This window comes from Varanus komodoensis, unplaced genomic scaffold (assembly GCF_004798865.1).
Source record: "Varanus komodoensis strain SLA01 unplaced genomic scaffold, ASM479886v1 scaffold45, whole genome shotgun sequence".
NCBI lineage: Eukaryota > Metazoa > Chordata > Lepidosauria > Squamata > Varanidae > Varanus > Varanus komodoensis.
The window spans coordinates 5,441,229-5,461,858 of NW_025336011.1; the positions used below are offsets into that span (position 1 = coordinate 5,441,229).

Here is a 20,630-nt window from a genome sequence, read left to right on the forward strand (position 1 = left end):
CATCTGGAGGGTAAGTTGTCCATCCCTGGTTTAAAACAAGATAAAATATACACTTTTTATAAAACATGTAAAACAGAATTGGGGCCATCAAATAATTTGATTTTTAGTTAATACATGTGCATGTTATCAGTCTTGCTACTGGTGGCTTTTTTTTAAATTGTTTTGAACAATTGAGCAAAAGCTACCATTCATTGTTAGAACAAGACACAATATTTATTTATTTTTCCTTACCAGAGTAATACACCAAGATCACAATAGTCATTCAGAAGAAACACATTTGTTCTTAACTCTCAGTGCCTACTGCCTGATCAGGGAGTGCAATTTCAGTAAACTGAAATATTGGCTGATTACTCTGCTCATTTAATCTTGACCAAAAATGAATTATCTTTGATTCTAGCTTTACACAAATTAAACATTACAGAATAAAGAAATGGAATGTGTGAAAGTAATCTTACTGCTTCCTGGGAAGCTAAAATTGCTGAAAGTGAGGTGGGCTGGGTGGGAACTTTGAAAAATAGTATATGCTTTACAGGCCAAATCAGTCAAAACAGTGCCATCTAGCTAAACATGCCTACCTTCCTGAGCACCCTTCTAGATCCAGAGCCAAGCTTAAACCTAGGACAAACCCATTTGAAATGACTGGAACCATGGGCCCTCTTTTCATATTGATACAGGTTGCTGAAAAACACTTCCTAATTGCTGTGGTAGTTACAAGCTCAGGTTTGAAACTAGCAATTCAATTCAGAACCTTACTACTCTGAAGTCTGATGCTGGCCCAGCTAATAATGGCAGATAATTTCCCTATGTGTATTGTCTCTCTCATAGCATAGTCTCCAGCTCCTTTTTCAATCTGGAGTGTTTTCCCTGTAGCTTTGGGGAGCCCACTAAAGCTTTGATGTTTTCCCCAAGAGCCTTCTGTGCTATGTCTTGGTTTGGAGAACTGTCCACAACAGAGGAACCAGGAATGTATTCTGGTGCAGCGGCAAGGGGGGCAAGATGCAGCAGCCAGTTTCTGGCACCCAGAGGCATGGCTACAGCTCCGGCAGAGGCCACACCCCAGGTGGCCACACTTAGACTGATGCTGTTGGTGGCATGGGACACAAGCCCACCATAGGAGTAGCTCCCTCCTGTATTCATGCCACGGCGCTTCTGCTTTATATCCAGTGCCAGGCTTCTTCGGAAATGAGCCTTTTTAATTTCTGCCTGTACCTGGTGATAGAAGTAGAGCATCATTGAAATGCAGTTTACATAAGGTCATTACTCACATACCTTTTCTCAGCCTTCAGCAGGTGGTAGCAACAACAGAGGCAGCTTACAACATTGTTTTCTTGTGCCTTTTTGCCCTTTTCCAATACCTTCAGTGTTCTGCTACCTTTTATTCCCATAGAAAATTAGCCCCCAAATGCTATTGTGTGGGTAAGTGGGGAGTACCAAGAGTAGGATGCTACCTACATTCCTGAGGTGTAGTTGGGGTTTGCAAGAAAGATGTTAGCTGAAAGATGTGGGCTTTTATTCCACTCCAAAATTAAAAACAGGACTGAAAAACTAGAGCTGGAGGCATGGAGAGTGCAGCTAGTCATTTAAGATTACCCTTTACCATGGAGGTAGCTCCAGTCAATATCTACTTTATGGAACAATTAAGAACAGTGGATGTTAAAGGGCTTTGGTTCTAGGCAACTTTTCCATTTTGGAACTTTAATTACTGTGCTTAAGTATCACATTTTCTGCTGAGAGGAAATACATGGCAGGGAAAGTTGATACTCCATCATGAATTGACAGAACAGAAAATGCAAACATGCACATCATACACATATACAGAAGAGCCAAATTTATACACATTTGCATGCATGTGCACACATACAGGGAGATTACCTTAAAAGAAGTCTCTTACCTCACCATTGCAAAAGCAGTAAATAAAAGCCACGAAGAAACCCTGTTCAGAGAGACAGATGATAGTTGGAAAAAAGCATTGCAGTGGAGCAGATCTAACACATGGCTTTGGCATCACAAAGACTCACTTGTAAAGAGTTGAAGAGCATCTCATAGTGCATCTGTATTTGCCAGAGGATGCTCGAAATGGCTGTGTAAGGCATGGCCATGAATACAACATAATGGACACCAAAGAGGGGCATCAGGACTAAAGTGGATTTCAGCAGCTTCCTGAAAGGAAAAGATGAAGGGTGAGGGATATGTATATGATCATGCCACCCGATTCTTTAGAGCTGAGTTGACTCAATTGGGTCTTGTTACAGAACAAAAGCTACAATGGAGAGGGAGGGAAGAATGGAGATAATAGGTTATGTTTCTATGTTGGGAGGGCTTTAAAAGAAGCAGAAGTGTGATGAGAACATGGGCAATGCATGATGAATAGGGTAATGGCCCATAGTTCAGCGATAGGACACCTGTGTGCCATATTAAAAGGCCCATGTTTCAAGTCTCCAGCATCTCCCAGTAAGGATGGAAAGATAGACCCTGTTGAAACCCTGGGAAGTCACTGCTACGTAGTTGCTATACACAAATGCTGAGTTTGCAACACTGTGAAATGATTAAGGGATCTGGACTGCAGCATAGTATCCACTGTCAGTGAGGAGATACTATATATTGTGCTAAAGGAGGAAGCCTTCAGTGCTCACCTATACTGTTGCCGGTGATCTAGTTTCCCTGCATTTGTCTCCCATAGTTTGGATGCAAGGACCCTCACAATGTTGAGGAATAGAAAAAAGTTCACCTGTCAGCAATAAAAAATATATTGAGCCAGTGAAATTAACTTAGTTTCATTTTTATTCATTTGCTCATCTATTCCCTTTGAGTGGCTAAAAACATAAAAACAATTAACATTATTCAAATAAAACAGTAATAATAACAATAATCCAAAGAGTAGCAGGACTATATGACTTCAGTCTTCAGCCTCTGACCTCCTGCCTGAGCCTTTGTGGACATGATTCTCAAAACCCAGAAGAATAAGAATGTTTTCCTCTTTCGCCATTCCTGAAAAGAGGTAGAGCTAAAGGCATTTCCTGGACAAGGAGCATGGGAAACTACTGAATGGACCATGCTCCTAATGAATGTCACAAATTGCATCCACAAAGATTGGTGCCCTTAGTAGCATCCTGAAGGCAAATCTTAACCCAGGCAGAGAAATTTATATGGGAGGAAATGCCTGCTATTCTGCATTTTTTTTTTAATTAACAGGAACTGTTTACTGCCTCATCCCTAGTCCACCCTAACCCATTGGGACTATAGATCAACCCCCAATTGAGAAGTGCCCTTACCACAATCGTTGCTAAGATAGGGACTTGGTAGATCCATTTCATGTTTCCAGCACTGAGGTCCCAGCACCTAATTAAGAGAGGCTGCAGTCAGCCCAAAAGGGATGTGTCTATACAGCGTTCTTCGTCTGAGATTTGGCGTTGACCCGAGTCTTTTTATTACCTTGTGACACAGCACAAAGTTTAGGCCATGGTTGGATCGCACAGCCTGTGGACATCTTAATTTTTCCAGCCTTAATGATTATCATGTGTAGGGTACTTTAAGTTAATGTTGTAATCTAGCCCTCCCAACCTAGTGTCTTTCCATAGCTGGCTGGGGGCTGCTGGGAGTTGAAGCCATGTGTTCAAAAACATATCTTTTTGATTGCAGAATCTTTGGCACAGATTTTATCAGTGCCTGGGTTTTCCCAACATCAGGCCATTGCCTCCATAATGATGGGCAGCTGGGACAGTGTTACGCTAGAGGAGGGATGCAGAACCTTTTTCAGCCTGATGGCCAAATGTAATTTTGGAGAGACTCTCGGGGACCACATTCTAATAGTTGGTGTAGCTGAAGGCCAAACACCAGCAAATTTTAACCTAAAGCTCTTACTGCTAGTAATGGAGCCTTAGGAGTGGAATCTCAATCCTTCAGAAAAGGGAAACGCACAAAAGCTCCTCAGTTGAGGGAAAAGGGTGGGGCCGGGGGAAGGGGCTTGACATCCTGCGGAGCCCTGCAGTGTGAATTTGAAGTTTCCCACCTCAGCCACGAACAAACAGCTGTCCGTTGGAGGTCTGTCCATGGCATGTGGATTTTTAATTGTTTATTTCAGACATAGAAACCTTACCCTAGAAGATAATGAGACTAAGCCAGCCCCTCTTCAGTCACTAACACATCCCCCCAATTTTCAATCTTGTTCCAAATCTTCCAAAATAGTGTTTTAAGAGATACAGAAACTACTTACTGTGTGTCAGCCAGAGATGCTCTTACACTGGCCCAAACAGACACAAAGACAGCAGGTACCCCTCAAAGGAAGAAGAAAAACAAAAGCAAGCAGAAAGATATCTGGGTTTCCAGTGCAATCTGAAAGCAGGGTTGGGAACCTAATTTCTGCTGTGGGCCACATTTCCTCCTGGATAACCTGTTGGAGGCTGCGTGTTGGTGGTGAGTGAAACCACGGCCAATGCTAGATGAGGAGGTGTGAAAGCCCAAAGGAGCCAACTCCTTTTCTCTTTCCTTTGCCACCACCCCTTTTTTCTCTCTCTCCCTCCCACCCTCCCCAGTGGGCTTTGAGGGATAGATTGTTCTTGCCAGAGCTCCGAACTGATGGTGTACAAAGGGCTGCAGATTGCCCACCCTGCTGTAGGGTTAAATGTGTGATCAGTGGCATACACTGACTGCATATGTGTGGTATGGTCCACTTCAGCCTCTGAACTGGAAGAGCAGCAGGGTGTGGAGAGAAGCAGCTAGACAGGGAAGAGTGGCTGCGAGTGGCTGTGGTAATGAGGCCTTTCAGACATATAGATCTGATCTCATCCTGAAAGGTCTCCACAGATTGGCCTTCTCGTCCTTGTGGATCCCCCTGTAAGATGTCTGGAAGAGCAGGAGGCAGGGAGTGAACTGGACTGTGCTTACCCCACCCAATGAGGGTAAGAACCCACAAGTAGCTTTTGTTTGAGAGGAAAGCCATGAAGATCAAGCTGTGGAGATAGAGGCCTTCAACCAAGATCCAGTAGTGGTTGGTAGCCAGGAAATACAGGAAGACAGTCACAGCAACCTTGCAGCCGGCCTGAATAAATGGAGAAAGAAGCATACGAAAGTGCCTTTTAAAGAAACTAGGCCAAATTTGTGGATGTCGTTTCACAATAACATCTCTGCCTCCTGCCCACCTTTCTCCTGCCCCACCCCAATTGTATATATTAAGCAAAAAACAGACAAAAAGCAGTTTAACAACAGGCATGAAATTAAATGCTTAGGAGTAAAACTAACTGCATTTTAGTCTGGCAAACTGCAGCTTGGCATTCACTGTTGTGACCACTAACTACTGGCAAAGCCCTATCCTTGGTAGCCACCAACCTCAGCTCTAAAGCTGGGGGCACGCTGGGCAGTGTCTCCTCTGAAGAGGGTGGATTCCACATGCTCATTTCCCAGAACAAACCTTACACCCCCACATAATCAAGTAATTTAGGACTGTCAAATACCAACATCCTGTTCCTAAACCCTTGCTCCTTGTTTGTTTTTGCACAATGGGTTGTATCCAGACTTAAGTATTCTTAAGCCTAGAAAAATCAGTGGGAGTTAAGTCCCATTGATTTTAGTGGGTCTGTTCAAAGCGTGCTTAAGTCTGGATCCAAACCACTATGTTGATTTTCGTTCGAGATTTTGGTTATGCTGCAGGCTAAGTTGGTCATGTTCCAGTTCCATTCAAAACAGTGGGTCTTAAGTTAGCCATGACTTTGCCCTGCTAATTACAATAGGATAGTTTGTATCCAAACAATAGTTTCTGTTAGCTAGCTGAAGATCCAGTGGTACTTTGAAAGAAACACGTTGAATTCATTGGATCAAATCCCATGATCACCACTATGTTGGAACATGTTGCATGATTAAGAAACCCTTTTGAGCTTGGGCGTTCTGAAATCACTACTTTCCTCACCTCTCCAAGAAGAGTTACAGAATCTGAGGGCACCTTGTCAGCCACCTAGTTTCACCCTGAGATCACTGCAAGATCCTGAGCTAAAGCATCTGCAACAGATGGTTCTCCAGCCTCTGCTCAAAAACCTCTAGTGATGAAGAGCCAACCCTTCTTCTCAGGTGTGGGTAATGTTTGGCCTTCCAGTTCTTTTGGCCTGAAACTCCTGTCTACCAATGGTGAGGAAGAATGGGAATTATAGGCCAAAACTGGAGGGCCACCTGCTACTGTAGGTTATTTGTTCCATTTTCACAATGCTCGCTCTTTCAAGAACTTTCTCCTCGTGTTCAACTGGAATCTTCCCTCCTTAACTTAAGAGCATTAGATTTAGTCCTACCCTCTGGGGAAAAGTCTTAGCCCTTTTCTGTGAAGTGACAGCCTTTCCCATAATTGGAGACTGCCATCCTCCCTCCCTCTCTGCCCTTCCCTACTCTGGCCAGTCTCCTCCACGCTAAACATGTTCAGTTCCTTCAAAGTTTCCTAGCTAGAGTTGTTTTCCATACAGCTGACACTCTTCAGTGCCTTCATCTGAACCTCTTTCAATTTGTCTACATCAGGAGTGCAGGACTTGAGGTTCCCAGATCCTTCTTGTGCATTCCCCCCTCCCTCACCTCACCAATCTTGAGCAGGATTGCTGGGATAGGAATGAGGTTTAAAGCCACCCATTGCCCCCATGTATGGGTGCATAAGCACACCTCCACCACCCTGCCCACACACGTGTGGCCCTCTTGGCATTCCCTAGGCCTAAAAGATGGTGCAGCCCATTTCTGTCTTTCTTAAAGTAAAGTGGGCATCCTTAAATACAGCTGTGCATCACTGCTACCTTGACAGTTACTAGAGGAGAATATGCCCTCCGCAGCTGGGGCTTACCAGCTGGGTCCTGGATCCCAAGGAGAGACTCAGCTCTTCAGCAGACCAGTTGTCCTCCTTTGCTTTCTGCAGCCCCTCAGACCGTGCAGCCGAGTACAGCACCACATCCTTTATAAAAATGCTCACGGCTCGGCAGATGAAAGAAGCAAAGAGGTGAAGGTGGATGTAATTCCGTGTGCAGTGAAGCCGCCTTAAACACATTAGCCATGCAGGATTGGATTAATGTTGTTTATGAATAGCACCCACATCCCACGTTTCCTCGTGTGTGTGTGTGTTTTCTCTTCCTTTCCCACCCTGTTTTCCTCCACAGCAAGCCTGTGAGGGAGGGGAAGCCAAGAGGGAGGAAATGACTTGCCCAAGAGCACTACAACAAGATTCATGGCATAGTCAGTGGCAGTTTGCACCTGGATCCTTGCCCAGGACTTACACCAGGGGAAAGGGAATGTACTAGCCATGCAACAGCAGCGACTGCAGCATATAACAGAATCCATATCACAGGATGCCACCTTCTGTGTATACCCACAGCAAGACAACCACTAATACAAACTGATGGTTTGCTGCTTGTGAAGGTTTAATTTGAGCCAAGGCCCTTAGTAAATATGCTTGTATTTCTAGGAACCCAGGGCAGCTTACAAAGTTCTCCTCCTCCTCTCAGTCTTATCCCCACAACAACAACCCTGTGAGGTAGGTTAGGCTGAGAGTGAGTGACAGGTCCAAATTCACCCATTGATTTTCAGGGCAACTAGAACCTGGATCTTCTGAGTCTTAGTCCAGCACTCTCACCCCTCTGCCACGGAGGCTGAGAGCTCGAAACTCTTCAGTGCCACAGCTCAGGCATGCAATGTAAGCAATTGCAAAAGTTTCACTAAGCAGGCACCACGTGACTTACCACAACCAGCCCCATGTGTGTGGGAACATGTTAAAAATGAAGCACAACTTCCAGTAAGTTGCGAGCCCTGATCATCTTTCTGCATGGCACTAGGGCAAGGCGGTGGGTCAGGGGAGGCAGTAAGATCTCTCCCACTTACTTGAAGTAGCAGAGGATGCACATGGCAACCACCAGGGAGGTAAGGGAAACGGAGTAGCCAACTGTGTAGATGATGTGCAGGCGATCAAACACTTCCTAGGTGGACAGGGGGGAAGAGAGACATTTCTGCATGAAGAGTCACTTTGGGGCAATCCCCCTAACTGATGTCAGGTCAAACACTCCTTCTTGACCACTATCAACAGACTATCCTCTGCCCATGTAGTTGCCTTCCATGAAGCTGCAAAGAAGGGGGTTTTGCCACCTGACCCAGATCTCTGCTGGTTTGTTGCCAAATTGCACTCGCCACATGAGCAAACATGCTGTGTCTTAAACCTAGCATGTAAAATGATGCCGCTAAACCAGCTTTCCTTAGTCTGGTGCCCTCCCTATATTCTGGACAACAGATCCCAGGACTCCTCACCATTGACAGGCCAAATTCAGCCCACAGCTACCAAGTTCCCCTTCTTGGTAGTAGAGAATCACAGATTTGAATGTTATACACCACTACAAATTCCTTGGTAATTTCTTCTGCTCCCATGTCATTTGGAGCTATTTTAAAATAATCAGAAACAATAACTATGTTTTCCCCATGCCTTTCACCAACCTTTAGAAAGACAGGTAGATTGCCTAGACTTACCTGCCTGTGGTAAGCCAAGGCAGGCATTTCTGATTCTACAAGCTTTGCTTCCTCTCAGTCCTCAAACCTCCCCAGTAAGGGTGCGATTGTTGTATGTTTTGAAAGAAAAAGGTCCTACAACTCTCTGTTTTGCAGCTAGCTGCACTGTTTCCTGTGTAAGCAGGCACACAGTTCTGCCCTAGCTGTATTAAGGCATTTACCCTTTCCTGGCGATGTTGCTCCGCGGCAAAGAATACGGCACATTCTGTGTAATTGGCCCAAGTCTTGTTCATGTCGGGCACCAACTGCCAATTCCCATAGACATTGCAGTGTCTGTAGGCATGACCTGAAATAAAAGACAGGCAAGGGTCAGAAAGAAAAATCTGGCAGGGAAGGGGAGGGGAAGGGGAAATGTTTGCAAGGTTCAGCATCAGCAGCCTTTCAAAAGGACAGGCTTTTGCGATTTCTTTGATCGTGCATTAAGGGGCTTTCTCTGCCCAATGTCAGCTGTGACACAGTGGGATGAAGGGGCTGTTTCCTGGGCAAACTCTGCCTCAAGGCAAAGTGAGGCGGCTCTCTCAGGTGTCAGATGCTGAAGGGGAGAACAGCAGTGGTGCTGTATCCCCCATAAGCTAGCCTGCAGGAGCACTGAGGACGCTGCTATGTTGCCGCTATTGAAGGAAGATTAAAATGCCTGTCTTGACAACCAGAGGTGGCCTTAAAGAGTGGCCCACTATAGCTGGAGTCCTGGTGCTTTCACCTGGAGCTCTGAATCTCTGGAAGCCCACCTGCCCCACCACCCCGCTGCCCATGGGCACTTGCTGACATAACGGTGCAAAGGTCCTGGGGGATCCCATGTGCATCCAATCCCCCGGATTAGCTGAACCTCAAATCTTTTCAGCACTTGCTTGCACCTTCTGCCAGCTCCGGCATGTGGACTGAGGGAAGGAGTTCCATCTTGTTCTTTGCTTTAAGCAGTCCTGGGCAGATCCTATTTCCAAGCCAGGCTCGTCGCCCAGTATACCCTTTTAGAGGAATGGTTCTCTGGGCTTCCCAACAAACAAGACCAATTTCCTCCCACCATCCTGGTTCCCCATTGAAATATAATTTTACACTTCAAAACTAACCAACCTTCCAATCTATTCGACTTCCTTATCATTGTTTTGTTTTATGCACTGCTGTAAACTGCTCAGAGAGCATCGGCCATGGGGCAATATAGAAATTAAAATAATAATTCTTGTGAAGCAACTAGCCTGTTGCCATTAAGAACCCCAAATGACATGTGAGGTGTGACCAATGCAGTGTCATTTAACATGCAGATTTTTACCAAATGCAAACAGCATTCATTGTGTGGGGCTGACAACTGTTGGGATTGCAGTTGGTATGGAGAAGGGAATGGACTATTTTGCTCCCCTGTTGCAGTCCTGAGGCAAATCGGAAATTTCTTCCCATGCAAATAACTGAAGTGCTGCAGAACCCTTAGGACAGACCATTGAAGCCCTGCTTTTAGGCTCGCTGTTAAGGTCCATCACTGGGAAGCATGAAAAATGAGGCCTTTTTAGTGGTGGGCTCATTAATGTGGAAATCCCTCCCACAGGAAATGGTTTTGGTGCTCTCATTTGAACACTGTAAAGGAAGGCCTGCTTGATTATATCTACTTTCAACTGATAATAAGCCTGGTCTATGCCCTAAAGTTGTAATTTTAATTGTTCTTGTTGCTTACTGTTGATTTTAGAATGATTTGTTTTTAGGTGGTTATTATTGTTTGACTTTTAACTTATTTTATGATAACTATATATTGTCAACTACCTTGAGAGGATTATTTTGGTTCAGGGAGTTATGGAGCTACACAGTGAAATACACAACCAATCTACTCTGACAGTAAGCCACAGTACTTGTGATGGAGAAAGATCAGACTTTCCCCTCTCTTAGTTTCTCAGAATACAGAAAATTATGTGCCATGTGAAAGAACTCCCCCATAATCCTAGAATCCAGGGCCATCCAATGAAGTTGAATGTCAGGAGATTCCAGACAGATAAAAGTAAGTCGTTCTTACACAGCACATCCCTGAACTATGGAATGTACCTCCCCATGATCTAGTGAGGGCTGCCAACTCGAATGGCTTGAACGATTAGACAAATCCTTGGAGAATAAGGCTATTGGAACTGCTAGACCTGGTGGCTCTAGTTTACCTTCAGCATCAGAAGCTTTCTGCCTCCATATCCTTGGCTGAGGGGCACACCTGGAGGTGTGGGCAGGGCAGGGCAGGGCAGGGCAGGGCAGGGCAGGGCAGGGCAGGGCAGGGCAGGGGGTGTTGTGCTCAGGGCTTCCCATGGGCATCCAGCTGGCCACTGAGCAGACTGAATGCAGGACTAGATAGATCCTGGGTCTGAGTCAGCATGGCTCTTCTTTAAGCACAGCTCTGTTCTTGAAGGCAAGATCAACAACATCTAAATAGACGCTGAGCCTTCCAAGGAGGCATGAGAGAAAGCATACGCACCATTGTGGTTGAAGTCATAGACGTAGTCGGGACAGAGGACTGCCACTCTTTTGTTCGGGAAGCTTTCAGGCCAGCAAATAATCCCATCCCACTCAGGCAAACAGTGACCGTCTAACAAGGGAAAGATACATATTCACTGCTCTGCATAGCGGGACCAAGGCGAGGAAGGTGGATGCATCTCCTTGCATCAGGGAAATGAGATTTAAGAGTGCGTGCAGACAAGAGTCCATATCCATGTTCTCTCATGTCCTGGTTCAGTTTAAGGATGAAGAAACACAAGCAGAGAGCTTTGAAGCTGCCAAACAGTTGGCAGCACCAGGACAGCAAACTGAGCAGGCAGGTGCCCAGATCAATCGGTCACAGTTGCTCCCTCCATATGGTGAAATTTATTTTATTATTTATTTATTAAAACATTTCTATGCCACCCCATTCGCCGAAGCCTCGGGGCGGCTCACAACAATGTATGATATTTCTATCTCACCTAAAGCCTTTATTTGAGATTTCATCTATACATATAAATCAGTGCATGCGAACTTTATGCAAATGTATGCCCTTATTTGCCATGTATGGCAATGCCTGAAAACAACAAGAAGATAATAGCACAATATTAATAGGAACAAGAATATAACAAGAAGGCATGTGGTAGCATGAAGTTCTGCTCTCTTCCTCCAGTAGGGGGCGGTGTTTAATAACTGCCATGGTTTTCTCCGCTGTTCAGTGTGAACTGCAGGCCCTAAAATTTCCCAGAAAATGATTCTTTTACATGTTAACCGGAGTGCCAAGCAAAACTTAACAGTGCAGAAAAAGCAGGTACCTTGAATTCTCTCTTGCTGGGCAATTATCTCTTTGTGACATTTTGCTTTAGCTTGATTGAGCAAGTAAATCTGTTCTTCTTTGGTTAGAACATCATCAGTGTCCACCTGCCAAAGAAAGGAAGAGAGGTGAGGGGAAGCGGAGAGGCCCGCTGTGTGGGCTCGTGTAGGACCAGGCTGATCCCTCTCAAAACTGAATCCATCGCGCCAGGTAGTTGCCATTCTACCTGGCTTTATCAGAGGAAGAGTTGAGACAGCAGAGCCTCCTCCATTGGCTCAGCTGGGACCAGGTACCATTTAGCTCCTCCCTTCCTGGAACTGCATCAGCCAGAGGCCATGACTTCTGGGCTAATTCATGTATGTTCCTAGTGCTTTCTAGATGTGTTGGGCTACAGCTTTCATTATCCTTGCTGGGCAGCCAGGAGAGGAACCGAACACCTAGCCTGGTGGGTACCAAACTGGAGGCAGCTGGGATGACAATGTAATAAGTTGTTGATATTATTTTAATGTTTAACATTGAAGACTGGAATGCATCAGGAGGAACAGATAACGTCCAAGGAATCTGACAGCGAATGGAGATAAAATGCAACTCAGGAACTCAGCCCTTAATGGCTATGTATATAAAGCCTTTGGAGGCATGAAACACATGAAAAACAATGTCCAGGGGCTTGGTAATTGCTTTGTATTTGCCGGTGACTGGCTCATTTCCTGTGCAAAATTGTCAGGAAATGGAAGAGCTGTGTGTGAGAAAACAATATGGCAACAGACACAATGGAAGCAGGCCCCAGTGGCAACAACTGCAATTAATTCACCCAGCTGCACAGGACATTTTGAGAAGGCTGATAAAGACTTATCAATAATGAAATTTCCATCACTGTTGGAGTCGCCTGGGAAAGACAGTGGCAGCATCCTAGTAAAACCAGCTGGTACAGAGAAGATATAATCAGAGGCAACACAGATATATACTTAGAATCAGAAAGAGATTTTTTAAAATTGCATAATGGAATAAATGCTAGGCTTTTCAGATCTGAACCAATCAAAATTTCTGTCCCTAAATAAAAAGCAAGGCCTTTTCAGTCACTAGAAACTGATAAAAATGCTGCACTGCCACAGATTATGCAGGCATGATGGAAAGATGGACATAAAATTGTTGCCTTTAAACCTGTTTTTTTTGGGGGGGGAGGGTTTTGAGCTCACACAAATACAAAATCCTTCTAATAAGGAATAGGCAAACTCAGTCTAATTTCATGTGGTCTTTAGCTTAATTTCAAGAACTCTCTGCAAGCAAGCAAGCAAGCCAGATCTCTGATAAGCCAATCTGTCTGTTTCCTGGCAGCCTGCCAGGGGCAGAGGGGAAGCGAAATGGGGGCAAGAGTAAGAGAAGGGCAGCAGAGAGAGAGATTCGTGGGGGGGGGGAGGAGATGGCAGAGAGAGAGAGAGAGAGAGAGAGAGAGAGAGAGAGAGGGAGAGGAAGAAGGGTGGCAGAGAGAGAACGCATGGGAGAGAGAACAGGTGGGGGAGAGAGACAAGGAGGGCAGAAAGAGAGAAAGCAAGTGGAGCTCGAAGGGGCACATGAGAGAAAAGAAGCTGCACCTCCTGTGTGAACTCCCGTGGAGCCGTTCCAAGGGCCCTCGGGCACGATACCCTTCACTCGGTCAGCCCACGACCTCACAGCCCATCGCCAGCTGCTGTGCTGCATTTCCTCCTCCTCCCCCTGAACAGGTGGGCTGTGCTGGGACAGGACCGGGACTCCTGACGACAAGGATTTGCTTGCGTCCTACCATGCTTGTTTGTTTCCTCAAACAAGAGTGAGAGTGGCTGAACGTGCAGGTTGGGCTACTGCAAAGAAGGAGCATGTCGAGGGCCCTCTTGCCTGTGCCCCCCCAAGGAAGCATGGGCCCTTGGCAGGTGTTTGACCAAGCCACCCCGGCCACCTGCTCTGACTACCATTCAGTGATAGCACAGGGGTAATTGGGCAGCCTGGAAAGGACGAAGCAGCATTGCTTGTTGGAGACGCCAAAGGTTCTCTTTTCACTGCTGAAATGTTTCTAATGCAGGCCTCGGCATTCTTGCACCAGCTTGTTACACCTGTCACGCTGTGGACAAACTGCCATCCTGCTTTCCCTGCACTGAACTGCAGCGCCACAGCCCATCCAGTGAAGAACAAGGCATCTCTTGTCTCATGCTGCTTTTGACAGCCATGTGCAGAAGTTAACAAGCACCAGCTCTGCCGCCCGATGACACACACAGCGAGCAGACGGGGGAAACGGCTGTGACCAGAAAAACACTTGCTTTGCGCTTAGTTTACCAGAAAACGGGCTGCTGATAAGACCTTTTCCACACTGCTCTCTCGCTGCTGCCTTTTTCACATGCTTAGTTGTGGCCTGTTCTGGTATGGGATGGTGCTGTGGTATTCTTACCTGTAAAGATTTGGGGTAGGGGTTGGAGTTGAGTTGGACCAACCTTTGCAGTCGGAAGGAAGCTCCGTGATAGAGCCTATTCCTGGTTCAATCACTTTTGAGGCTCAGAGCAGTTTAAAAGGCAAAGAAGGGAGGGAAAAATATAAAAGCCCAGATCAAATTCTACATTAAACACCCCAAAATGTTCCAAGTGCACCAGTTTCATTTTAAGCCTGGACTTTGCAATCCAGATCAAGGAGGGAAAGACCCCGTCTGAAATCCAGGAGGTCTACTGCCACTCAGTGTAGATTGCAGGGAGAGAGGGGATCTACTTTTTAAGCCTGGGATCTACTTGTTAATTGGTTAATTGATGCAATACTTTGCATCAACTAGAGCTGGATACAAAGTATTGAGGATGCAGAATTAAGGAATAGTTGCTTCATCCAAGGATTTGATTTCAGTACCAGGACTAAGTTCATAGACCTTCCATGCAAAAATCCACACCTGCTTTCTCTCTCCACCCCCAAGTTTTCTTTATTTCCAAGACCTAATTTAGAGTGAAAAATGGTTTCCTTGTTGTTGCTGCTTTTCAGCTGCTGGCATATCAATCTACCCCAAATTGCCAGAAGATCTTGAACTTCCCCCAGCCTGCCACAGGTGTACTTGAGGATGGGCAGAAGAAACAATGGGGGATTTGGGCTCACGATAGACATTGCTCAAAATTATACTGCTAAAATAACATTTGGGGTAGACAGGAATGTTTTTTGTGTGTGGCAGGATCATGAGCTTTATTCAATTCTGGTACTCAGGACAAATTCCTGGCCTCACAACCATTTAATCCTAAGTCACACAAAAAGCATAGCTAATTTTATAATAAATAAATAAACAAATAATTTTGTTGACCATATACAACATTCCAAAATCCATATTAGTTTAACAAAGCCAATCAAAAGAACTCTTTGACTAAGTCAAAGAAGGGGGAAGGGGGGTCTGTCCTTGTCCTTACTTGTGCTCAGACCATCAGATCAATGTATTTCTGTCCATTTTGGGGCAACGTCTTCATTAGCACCAAACAAAATTCCACACACATGCCAGCTTTCAAGTCCTCCAGAATGCTTCATCAGGCTAATTGATATGGACTCCAGATCCCATCATCCAACATGCCTTGTGGATGCTTCAGCTGGGGATTATGGGAGTGCAATCCTTTGCTTCTAGAGGGCACTAGATTGGGAAAGCCTGCTCTAAGACAAGGCAAAATCTATTAGGATCAGGTAAGTTCCAGGGAAATTAATGGGATTTGCTCAAGGCCATGGGGGCATATTTTGTATAAACCTAACCATGAAATAATTAGCCCTGGGAAAAGAAGACTTGCTCAAAAGTCTCATTTAATGTTTGCCGGTCAGGTCAGAAGATGAACGGTACAATCAGTACAAACTGGATGAAGAAAGGCAACATGGAATGGACTTACCAATGCATAAGCCAAATTCAGGAGGGAGAAGCAAAGGGCAGCTGTCACGAAGCTCCCTGCGTGGACTGATTCTTCCATGGTGCTCAGAATTTTGGTGCCATCCAAATTGGAAGAAGGTTTGATTATATTATGCTGAATTTTTCCCAAAGAAATTATTCTAAGCTCCTAAATCCAAACTGAATCTCTGCATGCACAAGAAGCTGCTGTCTATGTCCATCTCTTCCTCTTCAGCTCAGCTCTCCGATGTGCTTCCTTCAGGAGCCTGTGCTTAAAACATCCAGAAAAAGCCAACCCGAACACTCACCAACAGTCGAGCATTCACTGGATGCTCATTAGGTGCAGCATCTTCACTGCTTGGTCTTTTTGTCTCTGTGCTACGCTCGTTCAGGGAGCTTTTGTGGCGCCTCCGGCCACTCCTTGTTCCCCTCTGGAGCTTGAAGGGGCAGGGTCTTCTCAGCTCATCCCTAAGTGCTTTTCTTTTTTTCCTCTGTTCCCTTTGCAAATGTTCTTGAAAGCGCTCCCCCCCCCCCACATCATCTTCCAACAGCAAAACTGTGTTCCCAGGTCACACCCCAAAAATGAAATGCATTGCATGGTGAGGGGTTCAAGGCCAATCTAAACCAGCCTTCCTCAACCTGGTAGCCTCTGGATGAGTTAGACTGCAAATACCACCAGCAGCAGATATAATTTTTAGTTCTAATCTGTCTGGAAAACACAGGATTGTGGAACACTGATAAATAAATAAATAAATAAATAAATAAGTTCTACTTATTAATAAATAATGTGATGAAAATATTAGCTAGACTTTTATTGCATTATAATTATATCCCTTTCTCTACTGCATACCAAATCCAAAGATATCACTCAGCTATTTCCTAACATTAAACCTTCCAGTTAATTTTTTAAAAATTCATGTATTATATTTTTATCCTGCCTTTTTCCTTTCATGATGGCTTACATTATTCTCCATCCCTCAATCTTATCCTCACAACAGCAACCCTGTGAGGTAGGCTGGACCGAGAGTCTGTGGCAGGCTCAAAGTCACCCAGTTAGCTCCATGGTGGATTGCAACTCCCATCAACCCCAGCCAGCATCCATGGTCAGAAATTATGGGAGCTGTAGTCCAACATCATCTGGAGGACCTCAGATTCCACACTGGCACTGTGGGAAGTTGAAGTATTTTGTCTAGTCCTAGCAAAGTCAGCCTGGACCTGGGGTTGAAAGTATGAACTCCAGGCCTTCGCCCCGCTTCAGTTCATGTCTTCTGCATCTCTTCTCTTGCCAGAATATCAGCAGCATGTTTTAGCTGGGTGTTTTATTGAAAAAGGATGGTGATGGGCAACTTTACAGCAGAATCAGAACCATGTTGTTGAATATTTCCCACTATTCTCTCTCTCAATCTCACTCTCACACAGAAATACATATATGGCATGGACTTGCTGTGGTTGCCTCCAGTAACTCCCCCCTCCCGCCCTCCAGCTTTGTCTTCTATCCAGAATAAGAAGTTTTCTGGTTGTTAAGTAAGATATGCAGTCCTCAGGGGTTGGAGTGGCCTGTTTTCTGATCAAGAATTCTCTGAAACTGGAAAGATTGCCTGGTCCTACACAGACCTATGACAGACCAATACAATACGTAATTTTATCTAGTGCTTAGACTGATGCTTGGGAGATCCAGGTTCTCATCCTCACTCAGCCATGAAGCCCACTGGGTGACTTTGGGCCAGTTACTGACTGCCAGCCAAGCCTACTTCGCAGGGTTCTTGTAAACAGAAAATGGAGAGGATGAGAACCTTGTCAGCCACTTGGGTTCCTTGAAAGAGGAGGAAAAATGGGACATATGTTGCAATACATTTCACATCTTTTTCTTTTGGACTCGCACAGCAGTCAGCATCTGCTGAACAGTTGCTCTGCTTTAAGAGAGGTTTTTGAGAAGTGGTCAACAAATCAGCTACCACTCAAATGGACACACATGCACGCACATGCATGCACACATGCACGCACCATGTGCCAAATGGAAAAATGCTATTTTTGCCCATTTCTTGGCCAGCTTCTTTGTGTATACTGAAGCATGAACTTCTCTGATTATAAACTGTTTAAAATGTTTCCTCACAGTCTAGCCTTGAACATAAGAAGTGCATTACTTGGTCAGGTCAGGGGTCCGTTTCTTGCAGCATGCCACTTTTAGCAGTGGACATCCAGATATTTTCGCAATGCTGGGGACAAACAGCTGGAGATGGGCAGATGGCAGGAATGGCCTCACTGAACCACTGCCCCTGTCCAGTGGAAAATCTTCTGGAATGTTTTATTCCAGAGCTATTTGGTGTCCTGCTGAAATAACTCTCAGGGAAGCCCTTGTTGGTGGCAAAGCCCCTTACAGCTGCATTCTAGGACCAAACTGCATAGCCCTTGCCAACCTGGTATCATCTGGGACACGTTGGACTCAATTCCCATAATCTCCAGCCAGCATAATTTAAGTCCAGTTGAATTCATTTGGTCTACTGACACAAACATCCTGAAGCAGACAATTAAAACAGGTTTCTTTCCCACATCACAACCACTTTTTAAAAGAGGAAAATGATGTAGCAAAATCCAGTCATATACCTCCCCTTATACATCTTGTTATTACTGTACAGAATTGGTTTTAGTAATTTGGAGCGTTTAAAAACTTTATTACCTATTTCACAAGCTTTTTGGTAAACCATGCTGAGTTCATTTTATAAAGAAAAGTGGGTTATAAAATAATATATGCATTCAATGCCACCCAATAGCTTTGATGTCAATGTGAACTTCCCTTCCAGGGCAATAGCGGGGGCTTGGGTGGGGTTAATCAAGCTACAATTCAGGAAGGAACAGTTAACTCCCCTTTCAGTACAAAGCATGGTCCAAATGCGGATCCCTCTTCCATAACTACTCATACAACAGACACGTGTGTACATTCCTGTCACTAACATCTAAATTAGCTCCTAATGTAGTTCTTAGGATGCAGACTTCTACACCAGGATTGGGGAACTGACGCCCACCCCTGCCCACTCTCATCAACCCCAGCCGGCAACAGTAACTGTTATGGATAATGGGATTTGTAGTCCTGTCCAGCAATATCAGGGAAGCCGTAGGTTCCCCCCTATGTGGACCTACTGGAGACTGAGGACACAATACTATGCAGGTTTCGATTGGAAAAAGGTGACTGGTGGACTTTTTTCTGCCTAAACGCGCAGGAGTGCGCCCTGTTGCTTATTTCACACACACGGGCTTACTTTTGAGTAGGCATTTATAGGACTGCAGTATTAACTATTTTGTTAAAAGCCTACAATAAAAATGCGATCACGAATTTCCCGCATAAAGGGAAATTTAGCTCTGATGGTCATGCTAAAGCATATGCTAACAATTGCTTGAATGAACTTCAAAGTGAAAACGCAGGGATGGGGCGATGCAGACCAGGACTTTGGGGTGGGAAGCAGGGAGGTTTAACCCTTCCTCCCCTCACCAGGTACCCCACTATGGCCCTGATCCGCATGGAGCGAGCAACCACACCTGATATTTCCATCGAGAAAAAAAGATCTGGTGGTTGCACTTCCTCTTGCGAGCTCGGGGCCTGAATTCGAGTCTTTTAATGCCCCCTACCCATTCCCATCTGGAATGAGCTATTGCCCCCTCTTGGTAGGCCGGAGAAATACACCCTTAGCCCCCCCCCGCCGTCCGTGTATGAGGTGAGGGAGAGGGAGAGGGAGAATTTTTACTTTCGTAAATGTGATTCCAACTCATTTTTTCTATATGGCGGGAATTTATATTTGAAATCACTATTACCTCCTATGAATCTTGGGGGAGAATTAAGGGCGCGATTCAACGCAGGTTAGTCAGAAAGGTCTGGGGAATGCTGGGAGTCTTTTTTCTGTTTAAATATACATTTGCGCCTAAATCTCGTTTCGGAGATCTTTTCCTCCCAAAGAATCAAAGCTCCCTGCCAATCCAAAGACCCTCCTATTTTGCCCCAACATTCAGTTGGAAGATCATTAACAAATGTGTATTGCAATATCGGAAAAGTAGAGAAGGTCATAGTTTCTCAGTCCGAAACTCGCACCCTTCCCAATCGGTGGAAAATCCTGTAACTGAGACCAGCAATCATAGGGAAAAATATCCGTGCATTTTAATTTGCGTAATAAATCCTGTTCTCATCTATACTAGACAAAAACGATGGCACCAAAGTTCATATGCAACGTTATTTCTTAAAAGCTTCCGTTCTCCTTTTGTATGTACTAACTATCAAATTACAAGCGCTGTCTCAAGCATATTCATAAGGGTGAAAGAAAAAAATTCTTGAGGGGGCACCCGGATTTGAACCAGGGACCTCTTGATCTGCAGTCAAATGCTCTACCACTGAGCTATACCCCCTCTGCTGGTTTGTTTTTGTGGTAAAGAGCCTTTTATGGCTGTAGTGGCACAAATCCAGCCTCGACTGCTCGAAAAGTTTGCAAGATAAACAAAGGTTTTCGATAGGCGAGGATCTCCTTAAGCCGGAAGAACTAGTTGGACACAGCATCTGATTGATCTGGCAAACAAAAGGACAGAAAATTTTAACGGATGATCAACGTTAAGAAATGGTTTGAAGAATAAAGCAAGCAAGAAAATCAGATTGTTTTTACTCCTAGTAGTTCTAGGAATATTAGAACGTTTTCACAGTTGACATTAGAAGTGTCCTTCTTGGTGTGTTTTTACACAGGAATATTATTAATGTAGGATAGATAGAGCAGGAGAGCCATTTTAAACTGATTTTACAATCTATTGTTTTCTGGTTTTGTTTGATAGGCACTTTGAAATTTGAGCAAATAGGCTCTAAAACTTGATCAGTCACAAATCTAGGCCAACAATATCACAATGGCTTCCCTACAGTTAAAATTTAGAAAAATAAAATAAAGAATGCCCTTGAGCATGTGCAGAGTACCTTTGCTTCAGCACTGAGGAATCATAGCCAACTGCCAGGGTAATATATCTGACTCCCAGACA

At 44.9% G+C, this 20,630-nt stretch overlaps 1 protein-coding gene and 1 non-coding gene across 2 annotated transcripts; both read right to left on the reverse strand.

The window, feature by feature from the left end:
* Window positions 1-819: 819 nt before the first annotated feature.
* Window positions 820-15,708, reverse strand: LOC123030503 (parathyroid hormone/parathyroid hormone-related peptide receptor-like). Its single transcript, XM_044444514.1, has 13 exons — window positions 15,631-15,708; window positions 11,766-11,871; window positions 10,952-11,062; window positions 8,673-8,797; window positions 7,837-7,931; window positions 6,809-6,998; window positions 4,885-5,038; window positions 4,214-4,274; window positions 3,273-3,339; window positions 2,634-2,728; window positions 2,019-2,160; window positions 1,892-1,933; window positions 820-1,209 (listed from the first exon to the last, which is right to left on the reverse strand). Exons 1-13 carry the CDS (start codon window positions 15,706-15,708, stop codon window positions 820-822), a joined length of 1,656 nt encoding a protein of 551 aa, XP_044300449.1.
* Window positions 15,709-19,946: 4,238 nt separating this feature from the next.
* Window positions 19,947-20,018, reverse strand: TRNAC-GCA. The gene has a single exon. It is a non-coding gene; the product is annotated as a tRNA-Cys (tRNA).
* Window positions 20,019-20,630: the final 612 nt, after the last annotated feature.

What these genes read in the sequence shown, in the direction of transcription:
- LOC123030503 (XM_044444514.1), bottom strand. Translation starts at nt 15,708, where the DNA reads ATGGAAGAATCAGTCCACGCAGGGAGCTTCGTGACAGCTGCCCTTTGC. An exon ending in TGGGATCCAGGACCCAGCTG is followed by an intron (nt 5,039 to 6,808) that starts GTAAGCCCCAGC and finishes CCATTTATTCAG; the next exon opens with GCCGGCTGCAAGGTTGCTGT. An exon ending in GATCACCGGCAACAGTATAG is followed by an intron (nt 2,161 to 2,633) that starts GTGAGCACTGAA and finishes TTTTCCTTTCAG; the next exon opens with GAAGCTGCTGAAATCCACTT.